This window comes from Venturia canescens, chromosome 5 (genome assembly GCF_019457755.1).
Source record: "Venturia canescens isolate UGA chromosome 5, ASM1945775v1, whole genome shotgun sequence".
NCBI lineage: Eukaryota > Metazoa > Arthropoda > Insecta > Hymenoptera > Ichneumonidae > Venturia > Venturia canescens.
The window spans coordinates 14,121,982-14,149,761 of NC_057425.1; the positions used below are offsets into that span (position 1 = coordinate 14,121,982).

Here is a 27,780-nt window from a genome sequence, read left to right on the forward strand (position 1 = left end):
TGAATGGTTTGCGATTCCTGCACATCTACCGTAATGAAGATTGCTCTGATCTATATTAATCGTTCATTTTTGTCTCGATGACTAGAGGACAAAAAAAATCCGAGGTAATTTAATGGTTTATAAATTTATTTACTCCTTATCAAACTAGTTTTATAGTAACATTACTCTGTTCAGTATAATATCTAATTTTTCCATTGTTTTCTTTTCTAATTCGTCCATTCGTTCCATCAACCTTTTCTCCATGTCCATCAATTTCTTATCTATATCAGATTCAATATCTCTTTGCAACTCTTTGTTCGTTTGACTCCCACTATTTTCATTCGCTAGTTGGGTAACGGGCTTCAACGATTCTTGTTTTTTCTTTGGCCTTTCACCTCGCATGCTCAAGGTTTTCTCCATAAACCCTCTTAGAAACGCATCAATCTCTGTAGAGAAATTACCATCATAATCAGCAAAATCTACCATATTTGGTGGAACCATTAGCGCCGTTTTTCCTAGTGCATTATTTACACCATAAGAATTCGACAATATATCCTCTAATGATAGTCGCTGGTTTGATTTCGAGTCAGTGACGTTTTCTACAACAAGTCTCATCCCATATAGGTACATGTACGAACGAGAATCGTTGTGTACCCTTGTAAACTGAAAAATATTTCGGTAAAGTTGTTTAGTTGCATAAAATTCAAAATACTCTAGATATATAATATTTGTGAACAACCGATGGATAATCACATTGACACAAGAATGTTTGTTTTAGTTAAATTGGACAATAATCTTTTTGTGAGTCTTTCTTAAGTGATTTAAGGGTTTTTAAGTAAAATATTTTTTCATTTCAAGCGATAACTCATGACAAAGGCAATACGCTGGCATGAACACGATATTCTTTATGTCAACCTTACAAACTTCTATCGAGGCATTTATAGGAAAAAATATGATTTGTACTTCATCAATCTTCGTTAATGGAAAAGTTCAATAACCCAAGGATTTCACATGTGATTAATAAATAATTCATTTACTTTTATACTAGCTTGCGAAGTTGGTCTTGAGAAATTCAAGTCCGCCAGATAGGCAGTGGCTCCCTCGTCTTCAAGGATTAATTCAGCAAATGCAGTTCCCGCATACTCTTCCGATTCCTTGAAAAATTCTAGAACCGAAGCTTCGGATACCACTCCGATTTTCAAGATTTTCTGTCCCGTTAAATTTATGTTAATTACGCAGGCTTCATGCTTGCTATCCAAGTTTGCATTCACAGGTTGAAGTATCACATACGAATCTTCGGTAACAATATCGTCCACGGTTAAACTGAAAATATTAGAACATGAAAATAATTATTTGGTTATATTCAATGTTTTTATTATTGAATAATTTGATTGGAGCAATTTTAACCTTTCAGTGGTCTCAAAACCGGTAACAATTGAAATTGCATCGCTCCACCGTTTGTTATTCTGAGTTAGCATCCAATTTGACGTAATGCATTGGTCCTGAATTTTCGAACTCTTTATTTCTGATGCATCTTCCAATTTATTCGTCAAACTAGCTTCTTCCATTTTTTCGTATAAAATTTTGATATTTTATAATATTGGAAATTATGTGACATTAATTCATTTCTCAAAAACTTTGGACTTTGGTTATTACACTATTATTTGATTACATTTCACATTCGTTCTTTCCAACAGTTGAAAATGCGTAAAATTGCATGACAGCTGATTTACGATGAAGTGCCACCTGGCGATTTGGTGTGCAGTTATTCAACTGTTGGCGGGAAATGTTTTAAACGTTTTTTTCCAACCATTTCATGTTATTTTTAGTTAATACGCACATAATTCGAGAGAAGTTTTAAGATGAAAAAAAAGGAATAAGCTATTGTTGAAAATTACTATGGGTTTACGAGGGTGACAATAAACTTCGACCTTGATTGCAGCGGACCCATGTTTTATTTTTCATTCTCTTATATTATAACGGGATACCCGTGCACCCATTAAGGGATTCGGGGAACTCTCCGAGTTAAATAAAACGAATCGCGAGTGTGATAAGGATTGTAAGGATCGTCAACATAGTACTTAGGACGTCTCCAGAATTTGGTCACCATTGTGTCTAATAAACGTGACTGACTCGCAGTCGTGAATACATGACGACGCAGACGTTGTTTTCGGTTTGCACTTTTTTTCCACAATCTTTTGTGACGACCAGCTTTTGTTCTTATCCATATGCCCCTGAAAGTGCGAAAATGGAGTGACCAAAATTGATATTTCAAGGGGGAATTTACATGCCAAATTGTGAGGAATCCGTCATTTTAACAAGTAACATTATCGTATGTGTAGGAAGTTGCAAATCACAGAAAAAAATTTTTCCCTTTTTTAACATTACCATGATAATGAATTTTTTAAATGAAAATATCATTCAAAAAATATGGTCAGTTTAAAAAATTTCAGTTATTTACCAATTGAGTCTATAAAATCGACGAAGCACCGTTTTGACCGACTGTCGCTTTCCCTTATATCTGGTATATTTCGTTACAGTTCTGATCGGAATTTTTGTCACTTGGCCATTCATTTGTGGAACACTCGAAGATGCAGATGGTCTAGAATTTTGTTGTCAATTAATGCTTTGGTTAAATCTTAATTGTTTTGATTTATTATCAAATTGATTGACAATTAAAAAAATACGATGTAAATGAATCGCCATTTGAATTTACCTGAGCAACGTTTCATTATTGTTGTGTGTTGTTGAATTCAAAGATGTTTTACATAACAGAGAAAAATATTTGGTTTGTGACTTAAACCCGACAATGGAAACGTCAGATTTTTTCAAAATTGATGGAATTCTACATTCTGCTGATTTTATAGGAACGCTTGCCACAGCGCGCGTGCTACCTGAAAAATAACATGATTAATATTTACGCAAAACTTCAGGAATGATTAACACATTAATAAAAGTTGTAAAATTATCACTATTCGACATTTGAAAATTCGAGTAAACGCGGGAAATCAAGGTCCGATTCCGCAGGAATTCCGTGTTTTTTTTCCATAAAATCAACATGGCGTTTCGTAAAATTCAGTAACCTAACCTCAAATGTACAATCAAATTGACGATTAATCTTAACAGCAAAATAATAATTCATCAAGTTTATAAATCCTAGTGGAACAGTAACGATTGCTTGTTCGCTTCCGAACAATATTTTTACAAAACTTTGGAAAAATTCAACAATATTTACCTCGGAGCACAGCGGTGAGAACGCGTAACATTCTTCTTTTCGCGACGACTGAACGAGATAATTTGGTACAAGATTTCAGCGACAGAGCATCCACGGGACAGCAAGTGTAAGAGAGAAACTAGATAGACCGAGAGAAGGAACGAGTGAGAAGCGAAGAAGGAAAGAGCGCCGGCTACAGCTGTTTTCAGTTTGTCCTGTCCCGTCGTTCCCTTTTTCCCCTTGGTTGTCCGCGACCCGGCCACCCGAAAGATGTTCCGAATAGGATTAAAATTTCCGTGCAACGGTATTAATCGGGTAAGTGATATTCATAATTAATATAGATTTAAAAACTGTGAATTCTACTCGATCTCCGGTATCGCGAATTATGATAAACTTATTACAAAAATGGAGCAGTGTCAACGGTTGAATACACTGTTCATTGACGACATTGGCGAGCCGTCAAGTTTCGTTCGTCAAACTGTGTTCAAAATTTAACATTTCACCTTGTGTCATTGGGTTATTTTCTCTTTTCATAATCTCCAATTGATTCATTCTTATTAATAACTATATTATTTGTTAAATATTTACGGTTAAAAATCACTATTTATACTCTCGTACGTCAAGGTTGTCCCTCGTGGGGCAAGATGGCTTTTTGTAGATGCTTACATAATTTTCGTTTGCTTAATGACAATATCCGTTTTCATAACAGGTCAAGAAACACACGTGCTCCAAAATCTATTTCACAGCCAGATATCATGGGAGTCAATCTTCTGTCAAATGCGAACCAGAAAGCAGGTGAGTAAACACCCTCTGCTCTCAAATGTCAAAACACTGCGATTCTCTATTTTTGTCGCTGTAGTAAAAAGTCATTTTTTCCAAAAATTGAATTTTCTCGACTCTGATGAAAACAAAATATATTGCGCTGAATAGTATACATATTAATGTCAAAAAATAATAATAGATCACGTTTAATAAAAAAAAAATATTCAAAAATTTAAAGCTATAAAAACTAATAGATCATTTTTTTTAGACTCTTCAAAGACGTTAAACTTATGTCCAGGTACTCTGGTCTTAGGTATTCAACCGAATCACCAAAAAGGTATAGAGAAAAAGGGATTTCTTGAGGTTATAACAGTATTGAGTTTTACATCATCGGAATCTAATAAAATTGTTTTTTTTTTTATTCAAATGATTGAACCTGAAATAAAATTGATAAGTAATCATCTAGAGTCGCGGCAGCAACTCTGAGACAAGTACATTTATAACAACATGACGAGTTGCTGCCAGAGACTCTTTACCGGAGCGATAGCGTTTCCAATTGTTTACGAAAATTTTCAAAAATTTGTTTCTTTAATAATTAATTAACTATAGTATTCCAGAGAATATTATAAGTTAACGTATTTTTTATTTTTTTTTTTCTTTCGATCGCGACCTCTTCGAACTCTGTAGCTTAACGCGTTGAAGAGATATTTTTTGAATTACTAAGGTTTCTTCAAAACAAATCACAGATATCTATTATATTTGAAATGTGCAGTACTTTCTTCATGACCTTTTTCCAATGCTCTGGTCATGAAAGTGCTTAAAAAATATTCAACTCTAGGAAGGAATCAATAAATACAAATTTCAAAATCAAATTTTTCTTGTATGACGATGATCCAAACTTCAATACTGTTCATTTTGCATGTTTCAGTGTTCAGTCCCCAGGCTTTGGTCACGTATTCAGTATTTTGTTCTACTTATGAGAAATATTATTTGTCTCTGATGCACTTGAATGATGGCTTTTATTGAAATCATAGGAGGTTGTGATTTCTTTTCACATGTTCGTTTTTGCTTTGCATTTTTCAGCGACTTTGATATCATTCGAATTCTTGACACATGGTTTTCTATATTTGGATATTTTTATTTGCAGCGAGAAAAAAAGAGGAGGTTCGGGTGGCCTGATAGCAATAGGGGCTGTAACTTTGGGCACTCTTGGTGTGCTAACTTATGCCAAAAACGATCCCGAGTTCAGACTAACTCTGGAACAATGGATACCAGGCACGGATCGTACAATTCGTATCATTTTCCAAGAGGAGAACAAGTATTTCGACATCGTTCGCGAATTTTTCGAAAACATCAAGCAAACGTGAGATTTTCTTCTTTCGTTATCCGATGTTGCTAAATATGAGACAGAAATTTCGTTCATTCACATTATTTTTCTGAATTATATTCTCATAGAATAATTGTTTTTCTTTTTACAGTCTACTCAAGATGATCTTCGGTGAGGTTAAAGAGAACGAACAAAAAGCAGGTCAGAGTTCAAGAAACAGTATAGTCTGCACGAATATAGAAGATTACATACGTGAGACCCTATTTTTATCCTTCCCCAAAAGTTTCAATTCTATTTTTCTTTTGTGTTGGAAATTCGTAATATGAAATAATTTCACCGGCACACAAAAAAAAAAGTTGTCTGTACTTTTGACGGGACACATATATTCCCATGTATTTTGACCCGCTGAATCCGAATTTGAGGTCCGTTTGACCCCTACACCCTAGAATTTTGAGAAAACTTAAAAAAACCGAAAAATATCAACAAAATCGGCGGTTTTGATGATTTAACAATTTTTTTCGACCTAAACTAAGCATGATTTTCATATATTTCGATCCGCTAAATACTTATCCGAAGTTTATTTAGACCCTTAGCCATTTGAAGTCTAAGTAAATTCCAAAAAACTCCTAAAAATTGCGAAAAAAGCTAAAAATTCCCAGTATTGTGATTGAAAAAACTTCATTGAGCTAAATAAATAATTATTTTCATGTATGTTGGTCTACCGCATATAAATCTCGAATTTCCATGGCTCAGACATATCCAAAACTTTAAATAAATGGCAAAAAACCAGTAAAAATTGAAAAAAATCGAATTTGGTATTATAAAAATCAATTTGTAATTCAAAATAAATTTAAAAAATCATACTATACGATCTGTGTTAAATGAAGAAGATTTTGGCCTATAACTTAAAAAAAAATCAATTTCTTAAAATAATCTTATCAATAACGTTTGATTTAGAATTTTTATTTATTCTCCGCTTATATATTTCACTCTTTTATCTTCGAATGTCCTGTACAAAGGGTTTCTTTTTCGTTTTCTTACTCCTCCAGGTACATCTCTCTTCAGTGTCCAACAATGATCTGCCATCATATTGACGTCCCACTTTCCTTGGTAACGTTTTTCCATTACACTGATGTCTCCATGGAATCTTTCACCTTGCTCTTCACTATAATGACCAAGATTTTCAGGAAAGTATGAAAGGTGAAAATGTAAATAGTGCAATTTCGAATTCATTAAGCAACCCAAAGTGTCATAGTTGAATAACAACTCGTCAACTAAATTTACGTAATTTTCACTTTTCGTATTCCCTAAAAAGTTCTGTGATACTTTTTTGAAACTTCCCTAAGCTGCTCTTTCAATATCGTTCATCTCATATTAAAGATCATCGTCCTGGAATAATGTCCGAATTTGGGTTCCATAAAAAATTCCTTCTTTCAACTTAGCATCACTTAACGCTGGAAATTTTTCGCCCAAGTACGTAAAACAGTTGCCATCTTTATCCAAAGCTTTCACAAATTGCTTCGAAAGGCCAAGCTTGATATGAAGTGGTGGTAACAAGTACTTGGATGGATCAATTAGAGGTTCTCGCGTAACATTGTGAGAACCAGGATTCAAATTCGTTCAGCAAGGTGAAAGATTCCATCAAGACAACAGTGTAATGGAAAAACGTTACCAAGGAAAGTGGGACGTCAATATGATGGCAGATCATTGTTGGACACTGAAGAGAGATATACCTGGAGGAGTAAGAAAACGCAAAAGAAATCCTTTGTGCAGGACATTCGAAGATAAAAGAGTGAGATATAAGCGGAGAATAAATAAAAATTCTAAATCAAACGTTATTGATAAGATTATTTTAAAAGATTGATTTTTTTTAAGTTTTAGGCCAAAATCTTCTTCACTTATATAACACAGATCGTGTAGTATGATCTTTTAAATTTATTTTGAATTACAAATTGATTTTTATAATACCAAATTCGATTTTTTTCAATTTTTATTGGTTTTTTGCCATTTATTTAAAGTTTTGGAAATGTCTGAGCCATGGAAATTCGAGATTTATATGCGGTAGACCAACATACATGAAAATAATTATTTATTTAGCTCAATGAAGTTTTTTCAATCACAATACTGGGAATTTTTAGCTTTTTTCGCAATTTTTAGGAGTTTTTTGGAATTTACTTAGACTTCAAATGGCTAAGGGTCTGAATAAACTTCGGATAAGTATTTAGCGGATCGAAATACATGAAAATTATGCTTAGTTTAGGTCGAAAAAAATGGTTAAATCATCAAAACCGCCGATTTTGTTGATTTTTTTCGGTTTTTTAAAGTTTTCTCAAAATTCTAGGGTGTAGGGGTCAAACGGACCTCAGATTCGGATTCAGCGGGTCAAAATACATGGGAATATATGTGTCCCGTCAAAAGTACAGACAACTTTTTTTTTTGTGTGCCGGTGTTTTTTATCGTACGATATTAATTTAATACTAATGGCAATACTGACGATTTTTTGATAGTTTTATTCGATTTTTTCAATTGATCTCCTCTACTGTGTTGATGACGAAAGTATTGGTGTAGAAAAATTTTAATCAAGCCTCATGGATTAATATGCCTAATGGCCCATGAAAGGTACGAGGCAACTTGAGTTTCTCAGAGCTCCAATCCAACTAACAATTGTGTGTCCCTTTGTACATCAGCGCCAAAACCAGCTTTCGTGCCTCTCGTTGACGTTAAGGATGCACCGATTAACGAACCATATTCCGAAATTCGTTTGAGCAAAGAAAAAGGCGATGAAATTGAAGTCGGTAGGTTGGTTAATTTAGGTTTACGTTTGAAAAATTTTTTCGTTTCACACACATTTTCGGCAATCGTATAGAAAAATGAAAAAAAAATTGGTCGAATTTTTAATAAAATCCAAGTCTTCCTTCTCTTTCGGAATCATTGCACGGTTACATCATGATCGATCAATTATTTTCCCTTTATCAGAAGAAAATTGTATCATTGCGGGTAATTTTGCCATTGCAGTCGTTGAAAAACCAGTCAAAGTGAAGAAGGACGTACCGGACGAGCTGAAACCAGCGAATCTAGTTGAGCTCGAAACTTACTGCGGTCAGGCTGCTTCTCGAGCTATCGCGGCTTATACGAAGGCAACTTGTGCGATCCAAGAGTACAATCAAGACGTTACAAAAGTCATAGAAACAGCTGGCAAAGCCGGAGCTCCGGTATGGCAAAGGTACGTGTGAATACCACGGATCAAGATAATTTTTCATGTTTTTTCCATTGAATACGCCATAAAAACGTGTTTAATACAACGATTTTAAGTTTATTGAAATTTTTTTGCCGATTATCAGTTTTTTGACATTTATTGAATTTTCACAGACTGAAAGAAGCCACTGAAAAACGAAAAGCAGCTCTCGGCGAAGCCGAAGAAAACGCGGAAGATGCTTTCCAGTCTCTGAAGAGATTGTCGTCGCTCATCGACGATCCTCAGTTCGATGCACCGCCGGTAATCAAATCCGTTGCAAGGAGAAACCTCAAGAAAGTTGTGAACGACGTCGATGAGGCGAAGAAGAAGTTCGAGTCTGAACAGCGTTCGGCAAACATCACTGAACGTTACTGGAAACAGGTGAAAGCTGCTCGTGAAGCTTTGAACGAGGAACTTGAAATTCTTTTCCCCAATGTCAACATCAACGACAAACGATTCTCCGTTAACGAAGAAGCTTTCGACTTATTCGTTCTTCACATGTACAATAAAGTGAATTACCTGCAAAAAGAACTGGCCAAGTTGCAGGTGAACAATGTTTTTACTATTTACAAATAATATTGATATTGACAAATTAAATCGAAAGAAACAAAAAATTCAACTTAAAATGGAAAAAATTAATGAATTTTAACAGCATGAATCTTGAATGAGAAGAAAATCTTTTGGAACCGCTGAAAACGAAAATCTTTTTAATATCGTTGAACGTATTCTGTAAGAATTTTGAATTCTTTCGTAGACAATCGACGAAGCGCAATTGAAAGCGGCGTTGAAAGCGGTTGGCGAGTCTGCCAAGGATGAGAAGATCGAGGCACTGATTTGCAATCAAGTTAACAAGGAGAAGCGCATACTTGAAGAAGAATTCAGCAAAAAGGTGAGTACAAAATATTACGAGCTCATAAAATGTTAGAATGACTAAAAATTCGAACAGCTAAATTCTTGATTTTATAAACTTCGAATAATAATATGGAGACAGATCAATTCGACTAGAGCTTTGAATGTCGAAAATAAAAAAAGTAAAAACTTCAAAGTTCGAAGCACGTTTGCATCGAAAATAGAATGTAACAACCATCCATAGAACGATGACTAAAATCTCGATTTTCCGAAAATTCGACTATTATTTTTTTGATTCATAAATTATTACACGCGTCTCACAGGGACCATGCGTGAGCTATAGAGAGCAGCGCTACAGTCGATGAGCGCGCTCTCTCGTGTTTCAATATGCAATTTTTCTGATGATATTTTGACTGTATATCATTGAAAATATTTAATTTTTCGGAAAAAATAATGATTAAAGTAATCAAATACGGTTTTTGTCCGATCAAAAATGATCGCATTCAAAATCAAAATGACGTAAAAGGAAAAAAACTGTTTGAATCGAATGACGTTTTAAATGTCGTCGAAACAGAAAGCTTAGTGGATGAGTTGACAGTGTTTAACCTTTTGATTCATTTGGTCCATTTTTCACTTTTCCATGGAGAATGGACTGTGCCCTCTGGGAAATAATAAAATTTTACTTCAATGTCTCGACGTCGAAATTGTGCATTAGAGCACTCTTGAATGCAACAATATTTTCTCGATCGAGACATGATAAAAAATAATAAATTTATTTTGTTAAATAATGCGAAAAGTAATAATTCCCATATGCGCCTGCTTCAAATTGCACCTAGAAAGTTTTGAAATTGACCGCATAGTGACACTGTAGACGCTGCGTACGGTCCCTAAGTTTTGTAGACTCGAAAAATTCACACGGAGAGACTTTTATAGCAAAAATTACTATGTTTTTATAGTAACGTCAGACCACATCGATATTATAATAATAATCTCTATAGAGTATGTCAAATAATGCAAAAGTTTGGGGAATCATTACCACAGTTCATTGTAAATAACGCGCTGTACTATATCAAAAATGAACACCGAGCGAATTTTGATCAAAAACATAGTAAATAATGAAATGATTCGATGAAAATTTAGGAGATAACATATCAGTCGTTTCTCTGTGTTATACGAAAACTTTGCTCAATAACATAGCAAAATTCATGCGCCCACCAATTATACGAGGCGTTGCTCCGTATAAACATGAAAATTAACCTGTGGCACCTAGTAAAATTTCAAGCAATTTGCCCAGTCCAATTCACCAATTTTTAACATTTCGCCAAAGACACGAGTGACATTCGGATATCGATGCATCGTTCGATGTAAGAATGTCGCAGACCTAAATTTTGCCTGTCGTACATAGTAAAATTTGAGAGAACTGCTTTCGGCATCAAAATTACTATGCACTTTGGTGAAATGTAATAGAATGGCGATATAAAACAGCGCTGCTACAAAACATAGCAAATTTTCGAAGTGTATCGAAGTGTATATTTTCGAGTAAATACGAATTAAAAGAAAGAATATTCGATTAAACACCTAAAATGTTAAATAATCGATCGGGATTAAGAATTTCTAATTCTTATTTTTCTCCAACCTGATATCACAACTTCTAAAGTTTCGAATGTCGACCGTTCTAAAATTCGGTTATTCGACATATTCAAATCCATCCAACTGTTAGAACAGTTGAAACAACCAATTAAGATTTCTCGAGATTCAGCTCCACGAATTAGCCACGTGTGGCCACTCAGGAAAAAATTCTTCGTTGTGCATTTCGTTAAAGTGCTCAAACTTTTTATTCCCTTGTTAATTACGAGATTTGTAAAAAGTAAGGAAAACTTACCGACGAGTGAAGAAATCGACAAAGAGAATAAAGATTTTTCGATATGCGATTGAAGAGTAAAATATTCCATGTGCACACTATTGCCTGAAACATCGTTCCAAGCTTGTAAAATTCGCAATCATTGATACACTTTATTCAGTTATGTTTCTTGTGTACCTGACGTTTTAGCAATGACATGAATATCCGTTTGAGTTGTAGGAGGTGTTGACCGAGAAGTACGGAATCTGTTAGCCGATCAAGTCGGTCATGTTTCCTACACGAGGCGCACATACGCGAGAGTTCGGTATCTAATCCCTTACAGTGTATCCTCGTTTACGTAGGTAATACAGAATGTGGTAGGAAGGAAAAGAAATGGAAAGACAACGCCGGAGGACCGTGATCTGGAAGAATACAAGGCGGGATATGAATAGAACGTCTACAGGGAACAGAAATAGAGGCTTGGCGTGGCACGATCCACGAAATGTAACACACACCATCACGAAAAATATACCCTATGTGGCTAACATGGAAAATATACGGAAACGTGCCTGCGGGGATGACAAAGAGAGAGAGAGAGAGAGAGACAGAGAGAGAGAGAGAGAGAGGAAACAGATGGGAAGAAAGGAGAGAAGGCTCTCGTACGCGATCCCTCCAGCTTTTTATCTATTTCCATTTGGATCGTTGCCAGTATTTCGGTAGCATTGGGACGGTAAAGGGCAAGGTAGTGAGGAAAAAACATGTATATTCGCTACAGTAATTCAGAGAGGAAGAGAGAGAGAGAGAGAGAGAGAGAGAGAGAGAGAGAATGAGAGAGCCTGGGAGCAATATGATCTCTTTAGAACAGGCCTCATATGATACTGCTCTGTACCCTCTGTACTTTTAGTATTACGTGTATAATACATTAGACAGGGGCAATCCGAAGGCAATACGAGAAAAATTGCCATCCTAGCAGGCCTCACGATTTGCCATGCAACTTTTTTCTTTTACTACTTTCATTTTCTATTTTATTATCATTTCTCTCGACTATCGATGGAGAATGCTCCAAAAATGTCGAGACTGCGTGGTCCTCGCTTCTCTTTGGCATCAAAAGTTTCGTGCTTTTTTCTATCTCTCCGACACGAAGAAATACCGAGGTCATACAAAGTTTTCTGTCGAACTCGCGCTCTGCCTTATTTGTCAATTCGTTCTTTTTTCTTTCGAAAAAAATAGTAAAAAAAAATATATTCAGTGGCGTTGTTCGCACCAATAAGTGCTGATCGTTTACTCTTCAGTTTGGGTATTATCTCCTTTCGCTTCCTGACTCGCACACACACTTTTATGTACGTTATTGCACTTGAAGAATCCAGGAAAACTCTCTCGTGTTATTGCGATCTTCGAGTTCGCGCTTTCTCGATGTTTCTACTCTCTTTATTTGCGAGAATGTCGTGATACTTGAACCCTCGAAACTCCCATTTTCTCAATCCACAAAAAGTATTTTCCTCGTGTATTCTTGGATTTTCATGTTGTACGAAGCCTGCTGAAAATGAATTAATTTTTTCGTTTTTACAAATTTTCAACTTTTCTTGCTTCATTTTATATTTGCAAGTTACGAAAAATGTGAGTCTTACTTTCGTGTTTCAAAAACGCAGCTCAAAATCGAAGAGTGAAAAAATCTTTGTAACGCATAGGATTTCGATTGGAATTTTTTTTCAGCCGCAAAACTGTAGGTGAAGTGAAGATAACTGAAAATAATACCGCTATGACGAAATCTGTTTTTCCAATAAACAGAAATATTTTCGGTAAATTCTCGATCGGAAGAGCCATTTTTTGTTGACACACAAAGTAACAAAACATTTTTCGCAATTGGGATGGTGCGAATTTTTTTTCTCTACGCATACAGCAATCACGAGCTTAACTTCGTCGTTTTTTCTTTCCTCTATTATTTTTCTACCCTCTCGAATAACGTACGCTGCACGGATTTTTCTCGTATGTTTTTTGTTCGCTCGTACCAAAATCGGGATATGGTTTTTGGGGATGAAATCAACCGGTCGTATATCCAGTTTAACGGCGGAAGTATCCGTCGATAGGAAAAATATCGCTCGGAATATCGGCCAAGTCAATATCGTGATATTCCGCCTCTCCCTCTCCCATTTCCCATCCCTTTACCAGTCTCCAAGCCTATTTTCACGTCATGTCGTAAATCATTTGTGCGGTTCGTGGCGAGAATAGTGGCATTCTGTTGCCAATATCGCAGCATCATCATTTCGACTCGAACGCTCGTTCTTCGAGAAGATTCTCTAATCACCAGCTCCACACGTTGACGATCTATTAAAAATATTAAGGAGTTTCGGTACAGAAGTCTAAATATTAAAAAATTGATCAAATTTGGTGATAATGTTCTTCAACATCAAGTGCGAAAATACAAATTTTTTCAAATTTTTCTTCTACTTAGTTATCGAATAATTACGCATTAAAGCAGATTTCTTATGCCCGGAATGTATACCTATATATAATATGGAAATGCTATGCTTATACACGTGAACTTTAGTGATCAATTACTCGATAACTGTGTAGAAGAAAAATCTTAAAAAAATTGTATTGTCAAATTTGGCACCAAAGAATATGCTCACCAAATTTTATAAAATGCTGAACTTTTTGAAATTTTGTATGTTTTTAGCATGGTTTAGCATGGCAACATTGTATGACCTGTACCGAAACTCCTTAAGGAACTTATCTTTTTCATTTCAACAAATTTCTCGTAATTATTTGAAAAAAAGCAAAATCCTGTAGGGAAATGGAAGAAGATTCCAGACTTATTGGGCAGTTTTGACTTTTTTTAAACAATATTCCAGAATTTTTGTAATTCACCAGTCTGGAAATTTTTAAGAATAATGTTAGTTCAAGATAGTTCATCCACGAAACGATTATCTTTAAGGTCGATCCCCTGCGACAGCCCCAACCAAAAGTTATGTACCGTCTGCATATTAAAAGGCTTGATAATTCGTTCGGATCGTAATCAATAACTTTGTAAAGACCCTATATACGTATTCGGTGCCAGCAGATATAGTACAAATATCATTTGCTTTCGTAAAATTTATTCTAAAAGTATTTTTGATCTGACATCGCGAGTAAATTTTTTGACGAAACTATCCGGGCTCCGACACACAGAAATGGTTGCCTATACAGACGACATTCGCTTGTTCGCTTGCAAAATATATCGTATGCAGCCTAAACCTTCGTACTTCTCGAGACTGTATCTGTCAAAATAGATGGTCAATCACCTTGATTTTTTTTCACAATATCTGTGATATCCTGCTCTAGCTCCTCCTCGTTTTTTATAAACTTCCTAATTTTAGTACTAGCGGTAGAATTAATAATGTGCTGTTTGCCTATTCATGGTCCATATGTTACGTGTTAATTGAGTCAACTTCAATTACATATATCTCGGGTTCGGGATGGTGAAACTTGTTAAAATTTTATAGAGGTGTTGTTCATATGTTAAACAATACGTATGCCAAATTTATATAATTTCCTAATTTAACTGTTTCGTGGAGGAACCACCTTAAGAAAGTCTTGAAATTTACACAGAGTTTAAGAATGGGTAGTCATATAACGAATGAATTCTTCTTACGAAGTTTATGAAAAAGTACACAACAACAATGAAGTATATAATGAAGGTTTGGGAAAAATTTCGAGATGCTTGTCTTGCTAGTAATAAAGATATATCACCTTAAGGATTGAACGAAATTGGTAATGAGCACTCGTATAACCTCACATTTGCTTATTTCGGCATTTTGTTTCTTCTTGGCTCGGGTCATTCCTGTCATGGCCTTCTATGTTTTTATTAATACTCTTTTCTTGATCCATTTCTCGTTGTGTTTTCCCTTTGCCCTCTCTATTGCGATTTTTAACATAAAAAACTACAGTATTTTCACCAGGGACTAATGAAATTTCGGGTTTGGTCAGTGATGGATCCTCGATTAATGAATGACTTGTAATTTCATTCGCCAAATGATAAGTTGAGGAAATTTATTTACCGTTTCGAATTAATAACTCTGACATTAATTTAAAGTAATTATATATTTATTAGGAAGTAAAAATCAATTCAATTTAGATACCCATAAAATACGGTCCTTCGGGCATGATCTACCCGAATAAAGATCGCGACGTTTGAAGTTTCACGAAACATAAAATATCAATGATGAAATTATAATTTGTTTGATAATATTTCGTGTCGATTTCGAAATTAGTTTCCCTTAATCGATCATTAATTTTTTCATGAAAATCCTATTTCCTTACGTAAAAATACACCATGAAAATCATAAATTTCGTGGATATTTAGTCTAGGAAGTTACAAAATATTTGAAAAAAATGAAAGTTCCAAATCCATTCGTACATTCCCAATTTACAATTTGAACGGTATGAAGGGGGTGGTTGGCCTCGGTAACCATGAAATTTGTGGTTTGGTCTTATGTGTTGGAGGAGTTTACGTCGATGGATCGCATGTTACGTCGGGCGTTAATTATTGACACTTTAGGCCCACGTCGTACATCGGGGGAGACAAGCACAGGCCGCAGATGTGCCTCGATAGCTTGTCGCAGGGATCACGAAACAGCTTGGGGGATGTGTGTCGAATCGGAATCTCTCTCACACTTTGACCAAGAGTAAGAGACAGAGAGAGAGAGAGAGAGAGAGAGAGAGAGAGAGAGAGAGAGAGAGAGAGAGAGAGAGAAGGGGTTGAGCTAAGGGTCTTGAGCGTTGGACGCCTTCGGTGGTCTTCATGGGAAGGATATCCGTACAAACTTGGAGTATGCGGAGAAGAGAGTTCTGTTGAAACGCGGCAGGTTGGTGCTTCGTGCTGTTTAGAGGTACACAAAATATATGGACGTTGGTAGTGGACAACCGCGGTGTATTGGCACAGTAACAACGAGAGGAACGTGGCGTGCAGCTCAGTCTCGGAACGAGAAAGACAGAGAAGCGAATAACATCCAACACCAATTGTCAGAAGGAAGAGAATACGGCTTTGGTGCGAAAGGGTCGCCGAAGCGCTTTGCTACAGGCGAAGAGAGAAAGGGCTACGATAGATGAAGGTTAGAGAATGCCTCGCTGGACCTACGAGAGACCAAGTGAGAGGGCCACCTCGCTCGTTTGGGTCACTTGCCAATGAGGCCACACCGAGATTCAACCATGCCTTCACCTTTTCTCATACAACCCCACCTCGCTTCCTTCCTCTTTCTCACTCCCACTTAGCCTCTGTCTCGCCTCTCTGCACGCTCTCGAGCTCCGGATAATTAATCAAAGTCTCATTACGTTAATGCTCCACGATCCGCGAGAACCGATCTTGACCGCGCAACTATTCGTCTCTCACAAGTTTACCGGCTTCTCATTTCGTTCAATCACTCGTCAGACTTTTCATTTCGAATAAGAAGACACGCTTTTATATTTAATAAACATCTTGTGAGATTTTTTCAACGAATTTTCAGGTTTATTAATCCAGAAATGAGTCGGTTAGCGAATGGTACAAAAACCAAATTCCACTCTTGGAACTGATTTTTTTACCTTGTGTGTTTTTTTTCTTTTTAATTTTCTTTTTTTCACTCTCTGTTCATAGCTACTGGAAGAACAAAAGAGGTTTGACGAAGAAATGCGGAAACAGCTGAAACTCCAATCACAGGTGAGCAGCGATCATCTAAAGGACGCGCTGGAGGCGAAACAGCGCGAGACACAGAGAGCAATTGATCGTGCTTTGAGTGAACAAGTCGAGGCCGATACGAACCAGTACAAGGCACAATTAGCGACGGTTGTTGGAAGGTTACGAGGTCTTGACGCTGCTCTCGCCGGTGAGTATCGCGTTTTACATAAAGCAAAGATTTTCACTGTCCGCAAAAGCCAATCTCGCGATATCTTTGTACTTTTATAATTTGTCGGAAATCGATCATGAGATATTCCACTCGCTTATTCACACTATCTCCCCCTTTTATCCCCTCGATTCATTCCGCTTGAAAAGCCACTAAACCGATAAGAGAACAAAAAATTCTGTGACACTTCAGACTCCGGCTTTGCTCTGAAAATTAATCGCTGTTTTATTTTTATCTCCTTTTTTGTGCCTTTGAGAATGGATTACAAAGTTATTCATGGCTGTAATCGCATTCCACGAAAATTTCACTCGTTCGTCGTTTGCGAAAAACTGTTCAAAATTCAGCCGTTTTATGAGGCCTGACGAATACTTCATAAAATTATGAAGCTCCGCGATGATCTTTAAAGCTTCGTCAAAAATGCCTTAGACTATTTTTCCCGTTTTATGGAATGGAATTTTTCATATTCTCTTGAAGTTTTGAAGTAAATTTAATAACGAGTTTATGCACTTTTGGTGATACATTTTCGGAGCTATCAAAAGTTAAAATTGAGCCTTCCAATAACTTTTTTGCGGTTCAGTCGTCGAAAGTTATTCCTCCATTCAAATATTGGGCTGAAAAATATGCAAAATTCAACGATTCAAATGTGTGAAAGCTGCAAAACATTGGAGCTGAGATTTATCTTGAAGCTCATTGAAATTTTCAATTCACGGTTAATTTATTGACGTATAATACCAAGCAGAGTTGTTAACACTCTTCCGCACTGTTGAGGAATGATGAAGCACTTGAAATTTAACAACGTGTGGAGATATTTTGCATTTTTATTTTCAAGAGAGGTTACGAGTTGCTTGGAATAAAAATGTTACACAGTAAATCATTCATCCCTACAAACGCCGGGTTAGTGAACATAAAAATTTGTGTACGAGAGTTAAGTTTTGTTGTAAATGTTGCTGGGCTCGAGAGCGCAACGATGCGGGTTGAAACTCAAAGAGTCGGAGAGAGGGAGAGTGAAAAAAGCTGTTTCAGAGGAAGGAAGGACGAGGGACGTAATACACGAGTTCTGCCCTTAACCCGTGAACGTGTCACACCCCGGCAAGTTTGCAAATTACCGTACACAGGAGCAGGCTATTTTATTTGCGATAAAAACGCTGACGTTAAATGCAGACCTGCACAAACAGCCTTCCATTTTATTGTTCCTCTGGCTCATATCTTCTTCCTTTTTTTCTTTGCACGTGCATGATTTTCCGTGTGATTAAACGCACAAAAAAGCTTCGATACAACTGTTTCAGCTCGCTGCCTAATTTTTTACTCGAACTAGATTCAAAAATGTCACTCGGAGAGTGTGTGCATCAACACTTTTGAAATTAAAATTCCATCAATGAAAAACTGCTCGGGATGGCCCATTTTTGTTCCAAGAGTTACTTAAAAGTCAGTTTTCGTTGAGACAAAAAGGAAAGAACGAGATATTCTTTGTTAGGAAGACTCCATTTTCCTTATTCATAGTTCGAAAAAGGTGGTAAAAGGGGAAAATAGTTATTCTCGAAAGAATGAGAATACGAGTGAAAGTGAAGAAACTGACGCAAGGTTGAAGATTATCCGTGTCTCGTTTATGAGACGAGCAGCAGGAAATACGACCAAGACTTTTCCCCCTTTTCCACTCCTTTTTTTCCCTTCTTATTCTTATTCTTTTCGTCGAGCCATTCTCACGACTCGTTCGTCTTTTGGCTCTTCCTCTCATTGTCACATCTCCAGACATCTTGGAAGGATAAAAGGATGTTGAAAGTTTTGTCTTTTTTGTGGCTGTACGTCAACGGTTCGAAGATTCGCGAACGTTTTCCTTCATCGATTCATCTTCGCTGCGATACTTACTTTTTTCCTGTCTCTCTCTCATCCTCTTGCCAACGCACGATTTGTCTGACTGTAGCGCAGAGTAAATCTTCCTACTGCCCTCGTATTTCGTTACGAGAAAGACGAGACACTTCAAATAAATATTCTTCCAACGAAGAAAAGTGAGAGACGAGCTAGACAATCAAATCCAGGGGACGAGAATCGGGATAGTTATAAATCTGTGTCCAGTTTCACAAGGATCGAGCAACGATCCAGCATGAGAAGCTATCGTTTTCGAGTTTGCTATCCCCCCCCCCCCCCCCCCCGTTCGTCCTCCCTGATCTCCGATTTCCCTTTATTATTTTCCCTTCGTTCATTCATTCTCTAATATCTTTTTGCACCAAGAATGGAGAAGTGCAGCTGCGCGAGTCGACGAGTTCCCGTTGAAAATTGGTCTCTGTTCGAGTGCTCATGAAATTGGGGGGGAAGAGAAATCTGCATAATCTATTGATCTGCCAATTGGAACAAATGAATTCACGTTGCATTCTCGGCTAACTGAAATTTTTTATATCTTTTGCGTTGGCTCGAACGAGGAGTACATTTCTCAATGCTCATGAAGAATTGATAAGGTTTAACAGGCCAAAAACAGTCGGATTACCTTTGGCAAAATCAGCTTTTCGCGGAGGATCAATGCTGCGGGGATTCCCTTATGGCTGCTGATTTTTCTGCCTCTTTTATCTTTTTTTGCTCGCACCGAGGCAACCTCTAAAAATTGCAATATCGATATGGAGAGGAGGAGTCATGAATGCCACGGCATACGCTCGTCGGCTGTATACTGAGAGGAAAAAAGAGAGAATGAGAGAAAGACACCGCTTCGACGGGGAGAGAAATCCGTTCACTCCTCTCGTCTTGCTCTTCTCTTTCTTTCTCATACTCCTTTCTGCCTCTGGAGCCCAAAGGGATCACCAGTAAAAAACTTGGAATTCAATTTCGTGGCGAGCACTAACCCCCGCCCTGATTCGACAACTTCCAACCCTTCGATCCTTCCGCATCCCTTCCATCTCGACCTCGTTCCCTCCCCCCTTTTCATCTATCAATCGTTAGTTCTGCATCGAATGCCAATAGCGATTCGTGCACGGAGGCAGTTTCGTGAAAAACGAGAGAAAAAAAACACGCGCAAATTAGAAACTCGCACATCACTTCCTCATTATTTTATCTCGCTGACAAATTTCCCCGATCAGCAAACCCATATTTCTTTTTATTCATCTGTTTCTTTTTTTTCAACCACCAAAGCCGACGATCCAAGCAAAATAATGATCGAGGAATGTGCAACTCTCGTGGAATTTTCATTCACAAAAGTATTCGATCTATCGCCTTCATAGCCAACACACATTTTATAGATTCGTTACGTTTTTTTTTTTTCAACTTCCTGCGTGCATTTATATCATTCCTTCAACGTCATTCTCAACAGTGTCGTTTTTTCATTGTCATGGAAAGAGAACTGACAAAAATCAATGCAAGATTTCATAACTTTTGTGTTTGCTCGTTGCTTTTCCTTTGTTTTTAATCTGTAAGAATCAGGATTGGTTTTGAGTAGCTGAAAAATTAATCCGAATATTCCATGAATCCTAACCAACCAAGAGACATTGCTGCTTCGAGTTCGCCTATTTCATTCTGTCGTGTGTCAAGTACATTGAATTTTTTAAAAAATGTTATCAACCTTTCTTCGTCCTTTCCTTATCTTTTCTTCAATTATTCTTTTCACTAGCATTTTTCCTCATCATCCACTCATATCCTCTCACATACTCTTTACTCAATTTTCCTTTTGGCTCTCTATTTATTTTCTCTTCCACTCTTTCTACTGCTTTCTCCAGCCATCTTTTTAGTTCTCCTACCTGCCTTCCTCATGTCCGCTTTTATTTCGCTGTACTCGCAAATTCGTGCTAAAGTTTTCTCTTCCCTCCTCACATTTTCTACATTTGCTTTCCCTGTACCCTTCGGATCTTTCCCTTCCTATATTCCCACACCTCATTCTCGCTCGTGTTTCTTTTATTTCCATTCGTGTACCCCTCATCTCCCAATATTCTTTCATTCCTATCTTCTCTTTCTTGTTCTAATATTCGCTCCAATATCTCGATTCCTCCATCCTTGTCCAGTTCAATTGCAGCTCTTGTTCCGTCTTCACTTGTGTTACCCTTTCTATTATATTTTCCACCCCTGCTGTATCACCTTCTCTTATCCTTTGCCATATTTGCCTTTCTCCTACTTCTTCCATTGCTTTCTTCATCTCCATTCCCCATTTTGACGGATTTCCATTTAGGATTCCTCGCGCCTCTTCTTTTAAGCATTTTTTCGACCATCGATTTTCTCCCATCTTCATAATTTGTACTAGGAATTTCGCTGCTCTTCTCCCCATTTGCACTGTCATCCCTTTTCTTTCTGCCTCTATTTTTTAAAAGAAATTGTAACAGAAATATATTCACAAATCAATCGCCAGTACAAATTAATACAAAACTACAATATTTAGGATCACAGAAGGAAACTTATTTCGTAACGCAAAATTCAACGTTAACAACGTGAACTCTATTTTTATCTGGCAAAAAGATAAATGGAAACCCTCTCTAGATGAGTTCACCGGGAAATTCGAGAATTCGTGTGGGCGTGTGAGAGAGGAAATAGTATTTGTTGTTGTAGCTCGATTACCGTGGGCAAACTCGTTCCTCGAAGTCTTCTGTATAAGAGAGGCGAAGAGAGGGATCGAGAGAGAGAAAGAGAGAGTCAGAGCAAAAGAGGAAGGACGTTGTCCATTGTCGTTGCTTCACTGTCGGGGTAGAAGAGAGTGATTCTGTAACCGCAGCCAAAATAAGCGGTCAAAACGAGATTCACGAAGTTGCGGCTAATCGCGGCAAACCCACGACCTCGACTCGAACAGAAATTCTCGAAAAGCCCTTCTCGAGTCTCCCTTCCTCTCTCTCTCGTTCCCTTTTCCTCTGTCCTTCTTTTCGTTTGTATTCCTTGTTTTTTCATTCCTGTTGCTTTCTGTCTATTTGACTTGTATAACGTGCTCGGTTTTCTGCACGAAAGTTAGTTAAACGTCGCAGGTCAACCAGTTATCATTGGTTTTTGAACTTCTGTTTTTGATTAAACATCGTTTCCGCGAGAAATGTATCGAGCTCACAGTATTTTCATACCGTGTCTCGTCCGTTCAAACTTATGGATGAGGGTGCAAATGTTTTTCAATCGAATTTTTTATTTCCAGTTTTTATTGATCGTTTTATTTTCAACATGCAATCGCCTCAGGTGATTCCTCCATAAAAACAAGTGAATTTCCTATCGAATAATGTAACGGTACGCCCCCGGCGTCTCCCCGCCACGCGTGAATTCGAGCAACTAAAAGTTTAGGAGCAGGTATCGAAAGAAGCGAGAATGCGAGATTTTAGATGTCACAAAATAAATAATAATGTTTATTTAACTGAAAGTGAGTTTGTGTACAAAAGGTGTGTTTTGATGAGGAATCAATATTCTTACTAAACTTGTCCAATTCTATGAATTCTTTTCTCATAATTCAATGCTCTTTCGAGAGATTGTTCAATTTTGTTCCTCGTCTTTTATTATCTTTCTTAAAATTGTTCTCTTAAAATCTCCTTATTGTTTCTTAACAAATTTATCCGATTCTAAGACTTGTCCAATTTCGTTTTTGTCTCAAATAAATCATTTGATTTCAGAAAGTGGTTCAATCAATCTGAGAAAATTTACGATTCTATATAATTTTAATAATTGTTTTTATGGCTCGATGTGACTCAATTATGACTGATTAACCGAAACAGTCTCCGCTTCAAAGAGGAAAGTGAGAATTTATTGTTTTTTTTTTCGAAATAACTTTTTCTTTGCTTTCACAAAAAAAATTATTGAGGATGTTATTAAGGGTCTATGCCAAGAATCTGCAAATCATATGGAATCGCACCGGTCCCTCCCTTCTTCGTGTGACTGGATAGGAATTTTTTCACCCTTTAATTTGCAGACTGCACGGAATCGCACAATCCCCTCCCTCTTGGTGTAAAATTTGGAGAATTGTGGGTTTTTTTTAAATTGTTGGAGCTTGTTTTCCAGAGTCACTACCAGTGTACTTGAAGCGAGAGCTGATTCAAGAATGAGCTGCCGTTGCTGCTCCGCACGGCCTTTTATACACGCGCCTAGACAAAGAAATAATAATGATAATTCACTCTAAAAATAACTCGGATTTGGATTGCCCAGAAAATTAATCTCGAACCAGAGTTTCGTCGCTAAATTTACGGATTGGCCAGCCAACCTGTCGTCGCGACGCGATTGGGTGGGCTTAAGGCTGATTTCCATTGCTCATGTAATAAATAATAATTCCATAACAAAAATAAATGTTTTTGGAGAACAAAATTCTTTTTCTTCCTTGTTTAATGAAAATAAATTAAAATTTCTTTTTGAAAATAATAAATTAAAAAATTGTGAACGATTCGGACCGTTATTTTCGTTAGATGCAAACTCTGACTCGTGATTGGCCGTTTCCGTTGGATCTAGTTTGTAATTGAACTTTGACCTAATATTACCACCGTAACTTCTGTACTGCATGCTAGTCAAATGAGTGCTAAATTTTCAAAACGCGCTTTTAGACCAAGTTTAACGTGTCAATTAAATGTATTGTTAGTGAATTTTCATTACAACATATCTTATTGAAATGTAAAAATATTAAAAACGCTAGTTTTGCAAAACCATCAACTAATAAATGCAAATTTCCACGCTGACACATTTTCACTTGTATTTTTCAAAGAATTATCTGTGTTTTTTGATCAATTTTATTATAACAAGTCTCATTTTGTTCGTGAACTGATCCTCTATGAATCCACCATGTAGTTGTTTTTTTTAACTTGATCGTTTCACTGTTGCAGCTAATTGTTCATTAAGTGAAAAAACTTTTTCATTCATAATTTCTCTCAGGAATGAGTTTAAAGGAAAATCTACGTGGTGAATTCGTAGAGGATCAGTCGAGGAACAAAATGAGACTTGGTGCAATAAAACCGGTTAAAAAATACAGATGATTCTTTGAAAAATAGCTGTGAAAATGTGTCATCATGGAAATTTGCATCTATCAGTTGATAGTTTTGTAAAACTATCATTTAAAATTTTTTTTCACGTTAATAAAATATACTTGAATGCATATCTACTAACAATAAGTTTAATCGGTACGTTGAACTTGGTCTAAAAGCGTTTTGAAAATTTAGCACCCATTTGACTAGCATACAGTGCAGGAGTTACCTTAAATTATGTTTTAATGCTTAATTATGACTTTTTCTAGACGATTATGTCATGTTTTTTTTTTTTTTTTTTTAAATGAAATTAATTAAGATGTAATAACACAAACTGTATGAAATTTCGGAAAAACAGATTACTCATATTTGCACGCAGCCTTTAGAGTTTTGCCACTGGGTGTTGCCTCGAGTGGCTAAACGCTGACTCGGGTGGCGCTCAGTTCAGAATACGATATTTGCAGTATAAAAAAGGGAGTGTCGTTTCAATAACAATCCCGATAAGAGTTTTTTTTTTTTTTTTGAAAGTATGACGGTTTCTGGGGATTTCTTTTGCATACATAATTTTATAAAAATGTTCGCTCCGCCGATTGAGCTTCTCTACAACCTCTCGTTCCTCCAACTATTGATAAATAGGGAAAAAGCCAATTCGTATGTTTTTCAATATTGAACACCTCAATGAAAAATATGTACAGTGCAGTTAATTGTTTCGAAAAAAGCATCGGTTGTGGATCCAATTAACGATTCTGCAAGGAAACTATGACAATTGCTTTTTCATGTGATGTTATTGCCACTAAATCGACATCAGAGAGGTTTTCTAGTCGTTCATATGAAATTTAATTTGTCTTTTTACCTTTGAACGTGGTACGTGGTTTTGCACTCTATTTCCATCGTGTAAATCAATGGAAAAATCAATGCTGGAACATCAAAGAAAAAAAGATTTGTTCTCAATCAACGAAAACTCGTATTTCGATTGAGCAGTTTTCCAGCATTTTCTCCTCTCAATTCCCATCGTTCTCGTAGCGTTGATTTCCCCGTCCTATAAAAATGTAACAAATTTTTATAGCGCAAAGTTGCAAATGAATTTTGTGTTGAAACAAAAAAAATCGTTCAATTTCAATGGTGCCAACTCAATTTTTTGCGGATTTAGTTTCTCTGTACAAAAAAAGTTTCACGAATTTTTCTGGTCCAGAGCTGCAAATTAATTTGAGACAGGACGATGAAAAAAAAAAGAAAAAAAAAACGAAAATTCGTTCGATTTGAACGGTGCAAAATCCAATAGCGTATACACACGAGTTTCAGCAGTCTCCGAGGCTGGCGAAACTCGTCGAGGGGACGAAAGTCCCAGCGGATATCGCGACATTTAGCCTCCTCGCTCTCTCTCTCTCTCTCTCTTTCTCTGTCTTTTCCCGGGGATTCGGGAGAGGGAAAAGAGCTGGTAACACACCTCCTGATTCCGATATACAACACGAGGTCGAGTAGGTGTGTACGAAGCGTAAAATGTCACGCGGGCAACTGTCGGCTTTTGAGGTTTAATCCCCGGCTGATTTAATCGCTATCTAATTTACTCACACTCCTATAACGCTTCAATTCCCATTGGATTTTGAAAGCAGGGAAGAGAGCGAGAGAGAAAACGGGTTTACGCAGGCGGTGCTTCATTCCTATGTATGATCGTTAAACTGCCCATTCCTGTTGGTCTAATACAAGCTTCGGGATCGTTATACCAAGGATAACGAATCAAGTATCCGGGAACGTGTATGACATCGATTTGCACAAATGTGTGCTGATGAACGAAGAGGGTTGCTGAGGCTCACGTACAGTTTTCGCAGTACCAGTCGCTGAGAGGATTCGTATGTGAGCTCTTTCATTCCCACAAAACGTGACTTTGCAAATAGGAGTAAATTTATTTGGCGTAATTTGTCAATACGATCAAACCAATCGGCAATGAACGATTCATCCATTCTGAGTCGATGTAAAACGATTTGTTCTCTATTTTCCTCCTTTTGCATTATCACTCAAACGGGAACAATTTATTTTATTACCTTTTCGAATTAGCATTAGTGATGGACCATTTGCTAAAACGGATATTCGTTGCTTTGGCCTCTGTGAAATGTTTGATAAAAACAGGTTATCAGGATACTATGCATTTCCAATCGATTCGTACGCACTCGTTATTTGGTTATTTATTGTCGAAGAAAATTCCATTCGAAATCGCGTCGAACGCTTCCAGTAGTTCGAGTCACGTTTACTCGGACCGAGCAGCGCAGCCTGTCCACCATTCTCAATATATTCCTACTTTTTTCGACCCCACGTTCATCGAGATTGTAAATAGCGAAGGGGAAGACGGCAACTGAGTGCAGCTTATTTATTATTGGATAAGAATTGCATTGAAAGCAACGAGTCCTATCGAGACTTGAATTTCTAGCACACTGAGAAAAAAAAATCGTTGCAACGACTAAATGTCTTTGCTTGATATGTTGCTTGGTCTAACTAACATTCGCTTGCTATAAAAAAGGTTCATTTATCTGAATCACTAAATTTTTGTTTATGTGAATTAACTAAACGAGTGAAAAGAAATTACAGGGCGAGCCGATATATTGGTTTTTCGGTTCTTTAGAGGTTAAAGAAAGAGTTGTTAAAACTACGAAACTTTTGAATGTGACAGTTCTGATTTGTCCTTGAAAATGCATGACTAGTTCGACTAAAGTAGTTCGGCTGTTCTATGATTGGTCAAGTTCACAACTACTTTATATTGATTAAATTGAAGTCTCAATTATTAATAAAATTAATAAACACTTACATTGAGAATATTTTTATTACAAGAATGTAATAAAATGCTTTAAGATCATTATAAAAGATAAAATTTATAGTTCAACTTGACTAGTTAATTATTAAGTCGGTACACCGAGAAAAAGAAATGGTCAATTTATTTAAAAAAGCGAAGCTAATAGGCGAATGAAAGCACGCGAGTCAGCCCCAAAAATAATTTAATGAAATTCCCGCAACTCCCGAATTTGCCCGAAGTTCAATCAGCTGTTACCAGCAGTACTGACTGACATCCGCTTTCGACACGTAAAAAACTAATTTTTTTTATGTTTTCTTTCTTAAAAGCCCCGTAAGGTAATGTGTTTTTTTAAAGAAACGGAATCCGTGATAAGTTTTCTTCACGATATAAACTTTTCCGAAGCTCGAACACCGTACAATTTTTTCACAATTCATATTATTGTTAATTCTCCCATAGGGTACCGTGTTAAAAATTCAAAATTGTAAATGAAATAATTCAAAATTTTACCCCGTAAGAGGCTCCGGAACTGTGCTTATCGTTATCAGGGGACCTTAAACTAGCATTTACCGCAAAAAAAAAGTAGACCTCCACCGTACTTTATCAACGGTACGTTCAGGCTGGACGACAGGATCATTTTTTTATAGTAAATAATTATATTGTAACGGGACAGCTTACCTCCTGGCACGGTTTCTGGTTTCACAGAAGTCTGTTAGAGGGCTACGGATCGAGCGCTCTCGCGTCAGCGGGGAGCACCATTCGTACGCTTATAAGGCTCCCAACCTTTTCTTTCTCCTCCTCCTTAAGGTAACCCCTGTACTGTATGCTAATTTTTCAATTTTCATTTTCTTTCATGAATTTAATTCAATTTTTATGAAAATTTTCAATTTTCAAAATGAGTGCTAAATTTTCAAAACGCGCTTTTAGACCAAGTTTAATGTACCGATTGAATGTATTGTTAGTGAATTTGTATTACAGCATATCTCATTAAGAAGTAAAAATATTAAAAACGCTATTTTTGCAAAACCATCAACAACTGATAAACGCAAATTT

General features: G+C 36.7%; 3 protein-coding genes across 6 annotated transcripts in view; 1 reads left to right on the top strand and 2 right to left on the bottom strand.

Annotated features, from left to right (window-relative positions):
• Positions 1-108: 108 nt before the first annotated feature.
• Positions 109-1,763, bottom strand: LOC122411624 (uncharacterized). The gene is made up of 3 exons (XM_043420578.1): positions 1,387-1,763; positions 1,017-1,302; positions 109-642 (listed from the first exon to the last, which is right to left on the bottom strand). Exons 1-3 carry the CDS (start codon positions 1,545-1,547, stop codon positions 151-153), a joined length of 939 nt encoding a protein of 312 aa, XP_043276513.1. The 5' UTR covers positions 1,548-1,763; the 3' UTR covers positions 109-150.
• A 152-nt stretch (positions 1,764-1,915) lies between these two features.
• mRpL35 (mitochondrial ribosomal protein L35) lies at positions 1,916-3,347 on the bottom strand. The gene is made up of 4 exons (XM_043420583.1): positions 3,215-3,347; positions 2,696-2,873; positions 2,441-2,581; positions 1,916-2,213 (listed from the first exon to the last, which is right to left on the bottom strand). The coding sequence occupies exons 1-4, from the start codon at positions 3,243-3,245 to the stop codon at positions 1,979-1,981; spliced, it is 585 nt and encodes a 194-aa protein (XP_043276518.1). The 5' UTR covers positions 3,246-3,347; the 3' UTR covers positions 1,916-1,978.
• A 5-nt stretch (positions 3,348-3,352) lies between these two features.
• Mitofilin (inner membrane mitochondrial protein mitofilin) overlaps positions 3,353-27,780 on the top strand; it is a 30,318-nt gene continuing 5,890 nt past the window's right edge. The window contains exons 1-10 of one of the 4 annotated variants that reach the window (XM_043420573.1): positions 3,353-3,508; positions 3,903-3,988; positions 4,224-4,292; positions 5,103-5,318; positions 5,434-5,534; positions 7,970-8,077; positions 8,298-8,505; positions 8,652-9,063; positions 9,272-9,406; positions 16,818-17,046. In XM_043420573.1, coding sequence (XP_043276508.1) covers positions 3,464-3,508; positions 3,903-3,988; positions 4,224-4,292; positions 5,103-5,318; positions 5,434-5,534; positions 7,970-8,077; positions 8,298-8,505; positions 8,652-9,063; positions 9,272-9,406; positions 16,818-17,046 — 1,609 coding nt within the window. In that variant the 5' untranslated portion in view covers positions 3,353-3,463. The remainder of the gene's footprint in view (positions 3,509-3,902; positions 3,989-4,223; positions 4,293-5,102; positions 5,319-5,433; positions 5,535-7,969; positions 8,078-8,297; positions 8,506-8,651; positions 9,064-9,271; positions 9,407-16,817; positions 17,047-27,780) is intronic. The other 3 variants (XM_043420574.1, XM_043420576.1, XM_043420575.1) reach the window with 3 other exon arrangements.

Coding starts and splice junctions, on each gene's coding strand:
- LOC122411624 (XM_043420578.1), bottom strand. CDS start 1,547: ATGGAAGAAGCTAGTTTGACGAATAAATTGGAAGATGCATCAGAAATA. Junction 1,303..1,386: donor GGTTTTGAGACCACTGAAAG/GTTAAAATTGCT, acceptor TAATATTTTCAG/TTTAACCGTGGACGATATTG. Junction 643..1,016: donor CTTCGCAAGCTAGTATAAAA/GTAAATGAATTA, acceptor AATATTTTTCAG/TTTACAAGGGTACACAACGA.
- mRpL35 (XM_043420583.1), bottom strand. CDS start 3,245: ATGTTACGCGTTCTCACCGCTGTGCTCCGAG. Junction 2,582..2,695: donor AATAATGAAACGTTGCTCAG/GTAAATTCAAAT, acceptor ACAAAATTCTAG/ACCATCTGCATCTTCGAGTG. Junction 2,214..2,440: donor CGATTTTATAGACTCAATTG/GTAAATAACTGA, acceptor TCGCACTTTCAG/GGGCATATGGATAAGAACAA.